Raw genomic sequence first — 9,455 nt, 5'->3', positions numbered from 1 at the left:
CGATATCCAATTCCAAGCATTCATAAATAATTGTTGTAAACCTCCTATTGAGTTTGTTTGTGAAGTAACTTGATGATTTCATTGTAATGTCTGAGTCATAAAATACGTGTGGCAGTCACCAGAATTGTGTGGCTATATTGTCAAAGAAGCACACATTTACAATGTTATATCATGCTTTTTGTTTTATACATCTGGATGCACATTTATGTATGGCATATTTTAGAATACAGTGACCTATAATGATGTGCATGTCAACATCACTCAGGAAGAGTGGGCATTGATGGATCCGTCACAGAAGAATCTCTACAAAGATGTGATGCTGGAGACCTATATGAACCTCATTGCTATAGGTAATACTGTAAATTTTCCTTCATATTTTAAAGAAGGGGATGCCTATTGATTGATTATTGATGCTCTTCTACAATTCTGATTGAGAATGTGAAAGAATGAGCTGAATAAGTCAGATTTCATTCTGATAATATCTGAAGATATTAATGTAAAATTTTCAGTTTCTTGTAATAATTCATATATGATTCTTGTCCTATATCTTAGGCTACAATTGGGAAGATCTTAAAGTTGAAGAACATTGTCAAAGTTCTCAAAAACATGGAAGGTAATTTTCTTGTGAAAGCTGATAGAAATGGGCTTCTGGATATATATAATTTATCTGGAAGTTTTAATTAGATGAAGCAGTGTAAATAGTCACAGCTTAAAATACATTGTTGATCAATAAATGCTCATAAACACATGTCCCTCAATGGCAGAAAAGTGAATTGTGTTTGCAAGTGATTCTTTTAAGAAGGAACACAAAAATCAATGGCTTAACAGAAATCAACATTTGAATAATAGCTTTATCAAAGCTATGCTGTACAACTGACAATCCATTTAGTTTCATAGCATTTATATAATAAAATTATACTCATTAAATATGTGATAAGAATATATGTACAACCTTGAAATAAGCAAATAGTCTATAATATAGTTAATTATATAGTTGTTCTGTCTTGCTAATTTTAGTTAGATGGGTAGTTAGATTCAAGAGTTAAGGGAGGGGGTTTGTAGAGAAACATTATTCCCTATACCACATGTTGATGAGGAACAGAACGTCCAACTGTAAATGAAATGTGAAAATATTATTGTTTTTAATCTTTCTTTATATGTTATATCATATGTCACTCATGATACCAGCTCTATGAACATAAGAATATGGAAAGAAGCAATGTACATCTTTCAATCTCAGAACAATTAGAAGATATATCATAGTTCAATGTTGAATATAACTTGTTGAATGTGATTCAAGTTTACAAACAACAAGGTTTCCAACTTCATTCAGAACAGTTCAACAAGCACACCACAAAAATGCCCTATGAGTACTAAGACTGTTTAAATGCTTCTGTTTGTCCTGGTTAACGATGAACATGTACCAGGACTTACAGTATAGGAAACTTTATCAATGGAATAAATGAGGTAAATGTCCAAATTCTCCAAATTCTCTTTAAATATGTGAAAAACCTCAAAGAAAAATGATGCCATAAATATGAGCCAGTAATAAAGGCTCTTATCATCACAGGCATGTTCAAATATGCAAAGCCATCCTTAATGCAGGGGATGAACATGAGTGTAAATAACATGTTAAAATTTTAAGACCTCATTTCTCTTTATGTTTAGACCAAATTGTAAAATTAATTCTTGCAGATATAAAGACTCAGCAATGCAATGAATGTGATAAAATTTTTAAATGTTTCAATTGTTCTTGCAGGCATAAAAGAAATCATACTACAGAGAAAGCACGTGAATATACTGAGTATGGTAAAGTCTTTGTATGTCACACTCATCCTCAAAGGCATGAAAAAACACTTACTGGAGAGAAATCCTATGAATATAATCATTGTGGTAAAGCCTTTGCACAACACAGTCATCTTCACAGGCATGAAACTACACATAACCTTAAAAAACTTTATGGGTGTAATCAAAGTGGCAAAGCCTTTACTCAATGTAAAATTCTACAAGTAGATAGAAGAAAACATTCTGGAGAGAAACCCTATGAATGTAATCAGTGTGGTAAAGCCTTTGCTCAAAAGAATACTCTTCAAATGCACAGAAGGACACATACTGGAGAGAAACCCTATGAATGTAATCATTGTGGTAAAGCCTTTGCTCAACACAGTGCTCTTCAATTACATAAAAGAACACATACTGGAAAGAAACCCTATGAATGTAAACAATGTGGTAAAGCCTTTGCAAAGCACAAATATCTTAAAGTACATAAAAGAACACATACTGGAGAGAAACCCTATGAATGTAAACAATGTGGTAAAGCCTTTGCACATCACAATTCTCTTCAAGTACATAAAAGAACACATACTGGAGAGAAACCCTATGAATGTAAACAATGTGGTAAAGCCTTTGCACATCACAATTCTCTTCAAGTACATAAAAGAACACGTAATGGACAGAAACCCTATGAATGTAAACAATGTGATAAAGCCTTTGCACGTTCCAGTCATCTTCAAGTACATAAAAGAACACATACTGGAGAGAAACCCTATGAATGTAAACAATGTGGTAAAGCCTTTGCACAGCACAATTCTCTTCAAATTCATAAAAGAACACATACTGGAGAGAAACCCTATGAATGTAAACAATGTGGTAAAGCCTTTGCACATCACAGTTCTCCTCAAATACATAAAGGAACACATAATGGAGAGAAACCCTATGAATGTAAAGAATGTGGTAAAGCCTTTGCACGTCACAATTCTCTTCAAGTACATAAAAGAACACACACTGGAGAGAAACCCTATTAATGTAATCAGTGTGGTAAAGCCTTGGCTCAAAAGAGTACTGTTCAAATGCATGAAAGGAAACAGTGGAGAGAAACCCTATGAATGTTATCAATGTGGTAAAGCCTTTACAAAGCACTGTCATGTTCAAGTACATAAAAGAACACATGCTGGAGAGAAACCCTATGAAGGTAATCAGTGTGGTAAAGTCTTTTCACATTCCAGACATGTTCAAGTACATAAAAGAACACATACTGGAGAGAAACCCTATGAATGTAAACAATGTGGTAAAGCCTTTGCACATCACAATTCTCTTCAAGTACATAAAAGAACACATAATGGAGAGAAACCCTATGAATGTAAACAATGTGATAAAGCCTTTGCACGTTCCAGTCATCTTCAAGTACATAAAAGAACACATACTGGATAGAAACTCTAGAATACAAACAATGTGGTAAAGCCTTTGCTCTTCACAATTCTTTTCAGTTGCATCAAAGAACACATACGGGAGAGAAAACCTATGAATATATACAATGTGGGACAGCATTTGTACAGCCCAGTCATCTACAAGTGGAAGGGGTCCAGTACATGAGAGAAGTGCAGATCATGCAACTGCAAGATGTCAGCTAAGGTCACTGGAAAGGGGCCATTTATTCTGTTGCTAGGCTCTTTCCACTTGCTTGTCATGACACCTGATTGTGAATTGTCTTCTAATCTTTGGGAGACTCTGGTTAGTCAACAGGTCTTACTGTTCTGGGGAAGGGCAGTGGTCTTGTAACTTGTTCTCTTGCCTGGCTAATACTATTCCATGTTTCATGTTTGGTTCCTGACATCTTTCTCTTTGACACTTATGAATGTAAACAATGTGGTAAAGCCTTTGCTCATCACAATTCTCTTCAGTTGCATGAAAGAGCACATGCGGAAGAGACACCCTATGAATATATACAATGTGGGTAAGCATTTGCACAGCCTGGTCATCTTCAAGTACTTAAGGGAACACATACTGGAGAGACCATATGAATGTAATCAGTGTTTTACAGGCCTTTGCTCATCACTCTCATCTACAAAGACATAAAAGAACACATACTGGATTGAAACCATACAATTCTAATCAGTGTGGTAAAGCCTTTGTACATCACAACACTCTTCAATTTTATGAAAGAACACATAATTGACAAGAACCCTATGATTTTAAACTGTGGTAAAGCCCTTGCACAACCCTATATAAAAACACATATTGGAGAGAATCCCTATGAGTATAATCAATGTGGTAATGCCTAGTAAAAATACAAAGTAACCCCGTAACTGTACAATTTTAGTGTGTAATTGGTCTCTTAAAGCATTTCAATATGACATTATACTTTGAAGATCTGAAAGAAACTCATACCAAAGGAAATCTGACTATATACATTGTTATGATCCTCAGCCAGCATACTTAAATTCAATTTCAAAAAATGAATTATTTTGGAAAAAAATCTAAAATGTGTCAATAATCTGATCAATCATTATATCTCTTTTTATTTTGTTTACATATTTCAACAAATATGGACAAAAGGCCTATAAAGTTCAATGATAAGTAACATTCTAGATTTCATACCTCTGTTCAAATACATGAGATAATGAATTCTGGTCTAAAATTTCATAGATATGCCTTTTCTGTTGCTTTGATAATAGAACATATCTATGTGAACATAGTAAAGGGTTTAATTTGGCCCTGGGTTCCACAGCAATACATGAACCTCTTAAAAGTGGCATGGAAACAAGTGTCAGATATGGCAGCTAAAACAGGCAGCTAAGAATTCACCTTCTTGTGCTGCAGCATAAAGCAAATGTGTAAATTGGAAATGGTGTGCAGATGTAAATGCTCAGGACAACCTTCATGACTGATTTCTTCCTGCAGTGTACCATTTTCAAAATTGTCTCAAATGATATCACAGACTGAATATGATAGATTACTCAGACTTCAAGACTTGATGCTTGCTTTCTATTACATGGACCAATTCATGATGGAGAAAAACTCTGTAATCATTTAGATGCCTCAAAACCCATGTTACAAGAATGATAACAGAAAAACATTCATGATTGATAATTATTTTAATGGTTTGTTTCTGTTTTAATTATGGTGTGTGTGTGTGTGTGTGTGTGTGTGTGTGTGTGTGTGTGTCTTCCTCTGGATATATGTATGTGCATTCTGGTTCCCAAGTAGGTTAGACCCTTGGAGCTTCTTGTTGCAAGAATTACTGGAAGTCATCCAATACCTGATCTTGGTCCAGGGAATGAACTTTGCTTAACACTTCAGGTATCACAGTTGTTTTAGGTTTCAAAGGAAAAAAAAACTTTGTTTTAAGTCTTTTCATTGTAGATTTGAAGTAAATAAATTATTAACAAGTATCACTAAAACTGATGTGAGGAACCCATTGTGGCTTCTATTTGGCAGCATATGAGAAAGACTTTGAAATGTGGGATGTATGTGGCAAATTCAATTAGTAAATTTTATTTTGTGGTCCTTTTATTCCTTCTGTGGCTTTTGTTCATCTTTTTTTTACGCTTTTCCTTATTCAGAGGTATTTATCTGTTGCCTTGTATAGACTGGAATGGCTATCAAGGAAGTAATTCATTTTACTTTAACTCTCAGGCAGTATGTGATCACACTTTCCAAGTAAGGGTGTTTGTATAAGGGTGATGGAATTTTGTTAATGGTTGTATTTGTAATATTTAATATTCACAAATGCACTTGAAACGTTTGTCATCCAGCCTGGCTTGAATGTCAGTAATTAGTCATGTATACATTAGAATATATGATCCTTGAGTACAATTCTAAGTGTAGATGATGTACTGCCATTGATTGTTGTTTTGTCAAAACTGTAGGGGTAAGGAGTTGGCAAAAGAAATCCACCATGACCCTGGAACCCAGAACTAGAAAAAGATGGCTCAGATATGCCCAGTGAATGAAAAACAGTTTGGCTCAAGCCAGCCATCTCTGCCCCTGGTGAAATGACTTGTGAAACCAGCCAATCACAGAAGAGGACAGTAGAATCCTGTCCCTATGACCCAGGACCAGGGAAAGAAACACAAGTTGTGTTTTGGACCTGAGCCAGAAAAATGAAACAAGGAAACATGCCCTGAATCTGAAACTGGTGCCAAAATAACATTCTTGGTCCCTAGAATCAGAGTCAGTGAAAAAGATGAGCCCTGGCCTTGAAGGTAGTGTCAAACAACCAAGACAGACCAGTGAAAGGAAAACTATTTGTCTCTGTAATCAGGACCATCTCTGTCCCTAGCCCACAATACTGGCCACTCCCTGGGCAGAAAAAAAGAAAACTGATTGGTTGAATTCATCCCCAAACATCCTATATAAACTGCTGTGCCTGGTCAATTGAGAGTTGTTCTCTCCACCCTTGTAGAAGCAGCTACTCTCCTGGACTCCTTATTCCTAATTAATTTCTTTTTCAATAGTGTTTTGGGTGTGAAGACCTTCATTCACTGGTGCACAGAAGAACCTTGTTGGGACATCCCAAGTTGGATTGGGCAAAGGTGTGCTGAATAGAAGAACCTTGCTGAGATATCCCATAGTGGATTGAGCAAGGGAGACCTGAACAGAAAAGCTTTGCTGAGATAGCTTATAGTGGTTTGAGGAAGGGGGAGCTTAATGGAAGATCCTTGCTGAGTAGACAGAGCAAAAGAGCTGAAAAGCAAGATTTTTCTCCTGAGCCAGAGTAGATTGCTACATTTTTGTAATTTCTTTGGCCAGAGAAGTAGGGCTTTTCTAGGAAGCCCCCTTAAGTGGGAGCTGAGCAAAACTCAGCTGCAGCATCTCTCCAGGAGATGAGCAGGATTGCCTATTCCCGTGGATAGACCATCACCTATCACACCAGATGTAGCCTGAATTTCCCCAACAGTCAGGAATCTCTGACTTTCCTGAACAGTTAAGATACCCTTCCCTGCTGAAGCAGTCCCAAAGCCTGCCTTTCCTGAGAAGTCAGAAAATCTTCCCTCCGTGTTTGAGATAAACAGCTCCAGGCATCCAGGACACCTTCAGGGAAGAGTTGTTGTTGTGAGCAGCTTGAGGTATCTGGATTAACTTGCCCTCCAAGACTGAACTGTCTCCTTGCAGTTACAGCCATCAGAGGTGGGCTAAACATCTCCAGGTGTCCAGGACACCTTCAGGGCAGAGCAGTTCAACGTCTCCAGGAACACTTTCCCTTAAGTGCTGAACTGTCTTATTGCAGTTCCAGCTGTCAGAGATGTCCTAAGCAACTCAAGGTGTTGCCTGACTCCCCACATAGTCAAAACATCTTTCCCTGGAGTTGTAAAAGTCTTGGACCAATCCCAGAGATTTTGCAACCAATTTACTTACAAAATACATTTTCAGGATGTTAGTATTAAAATACTTAATAGAGAATATAAAAATGATTAAATACTTCATGTATGTATCCAAAGAAACATTTTCATCTAACTGAAAGAGATATAGAAATTTAAGTTAGTAAACAACTGTACATTTCACTATAAACTTTGATGTGGTAGGAATATGTATACATTATTTAAAGTTACATACATCTTAATGTCATCATCTGTTATGCATTTGGCACTTCATCCTGAAGTATTGTCTTCTAAGGCAATTATCCAGAGATACCAGATAATGTAATGGTAAAGAGATTTTCTTTGTGAGGTCTACCTTTGTCCAACTTGATATGGTGATCAAAATAACATTAAAGCCTTGCACAAGAAAGGCATTTCTGGGTTGGGGATTTAGTTCAGTGGTAGAGCACTTCCCTAGCAAGCACAAGGCCCTGGGTTCGATCCTCAGCTCCACATTAAAAAAAAAAGAAAGGCAGCTGTCTCATTGATGCTCAAATAAGATTAGTTGTAATATGAAATCAATAAAATACTGTCTTTTCAGATTGCAAACATATTTTCATTGAAAGATAAAGGAAAGTGTGAGAAAATGAATGATAATTCCTATTTTCATGTGAAAATGATATATTGCTATCTCTTTGTTTTTCCTTTTATTGTATGTGGAAATTTATATGGTTGACTCACAGGACCAAACTTTTGTTCATTGATGTTTCTCAGATTAACAAATGAATATGAAAGAATTTCTTGAGTGTTAGGTATTAGTCATGGGTATATATATTATGAATTAATGATCTTCATGTGTCATTCTCCTGAGTAAAATCAAAGGGTAGATGATTTACTTCCAAGAGTAATTCTTTTCTCAATATATTTTATCAATGTCTATGTTAAAATAGTTAATAGAGAATATAAAAATATTAAATAATTATGTTTGTATCCAAAGAATCCATTTTATCTGTTTGGAAGAGATTTAATAATTAAGTTAATCAGTAATCAACTGAATATTTCACATTAGAACTTGATGTACCTTGTATATGTATATGTTATTTGATGTCCCATGCATCTTCAGGTCCTCAACAGTTATCCATTTGGTGTAATATCTTGAAGTATTGCCTTCTAAGGGAGTTATAGAGGTACCAGATAATGTAATAGCAGTGACATTTACTTTAAAAAGATTCTGATGTGTCTGTGTGTGTGCGTCTGTGTGTGGGGTGTGTGTGTTTGCTGTGTGTCTGTGTGTGGGGGTTGTGTGTGTATGTGTGTGTGTACGCATGCATGCTCCACATGTGTGTGTAATGTGACTATGGGTTTTTAGGCAATTATAGAAATGTGAAAAATAGAAGACAACTTTGTGGGGTCTACTTGTGTCCATCTTCATATTGTGATCAAGTTGAGGTCACAGCCTTGTGCAACACCGACATTTCTAACAGAGCTGTCTCATTGATGCTGAAATAAGATTAGCTGAAATATTAAAATCATAAAGTATTGTTTTTTTCTGATTGAAAACATTTTTTCAAAAATAATGTAAAATAGACACTGACTAATAAATACTATTTGTGGATAAAATGATATATTGATATCTCTTTTTGTCTTTTTCTTGCATGTTGAATGAGTTAGTTTCATAACACTTTCTACAAACAACAAATGAATTTCAGAGAGTAGATTCTGTCAGTAAAAGTGTTTGCTGCTAATCCTACTGTCCTGAGTTCATACTCCAGAAACCCATATCACTCCTAATAATTTTTTTATGGACTTCATTTCTCTGGATGCCCCTTTAATTTTAATTTTAATTTTTTTAGCATCAGTACATTTGGACTTTGTTTGCCAGGATATCTTTCTCTATAGCATCAGTACTTTCTGGACTTCATTTCCCAGGTTGCATTTCTTTATAGCATGTGTCCATTCTGGGCTTCATTTTCAAGGACACCTTTCTCTCTAGCATCAGTACTCTTGGACTTCATTACCCCTTATGAGTTTCTCTACAGCATCACTTAATGTGGAACTTATTTCCCAAAATGACTTTCTTTAGAGCATCAATATATCCTGGACTTCATTTCCTAGGATTCCTTTTTCTACAGCATCACTATATTTCAGACATCATTAGCCAGCATGCCTTTCTCTTTACCATCACTACATTTAGATGTCATTTTCTAAGATATATTTCTTTAGAGCATCATTATGTATGGACTTCATTTCCCAGAATGCTTTTCTCTATAGCACCAGTACATTATTTAACCATTTCTCAGGATGGCTTTGTATAAGGTTAGTGTAGGGGAGTATGTGGTTAGGGTTATGGTTAGTTCTAGGCTTGGTGTCAGGTAA

The 9,455-nt window shown here is 35.7% G+C and overlaps 1 protein-coding gene across 1 annotated transcript; it reads left to right on the top strand.

The window, feature by feature from the left end:
• Positions 1–223: 223 nt before the first annotated feature.
• On the top strand, positions 224–3,238 carry LOC118575352 (zinc finger protein 844-like; the record flags this gene model as incomplete). Its single annotated transcript, XM_036175935.1, has 5 exons — positions 224–358; positions 553–613; positions 1,844–1,929; positions 2,182–2,805; positions 2,873–3,238. Coding segments are annotated over 5 exons (1,272 nt in total), but the record flags the coding sequence as incomplete, so codon positions are not given.
• Between the last annotated feature and the right edge of the window lie 6,217 nt (positions 3,239–9,455).

The sequence above is a fragment of the Onychomys torridus genome, unplaced genomic scaffold (genome assembly GCF_903995425.1).
Source record: "Onychomys torridus unplaced genomic scaffold, mOncTor1.1, whole genome shotgun sequence".
In the NCBI taxonomy this organism is placed as follows: Eukaryota; Metazoa; Chordata; class Mammalia; order Rodentia; family Cricetidae; genus Onychomys; species Onychomys torridus.
This window is presented reverse-complemented; position numbering and strand designations above follow the sequence as displayed.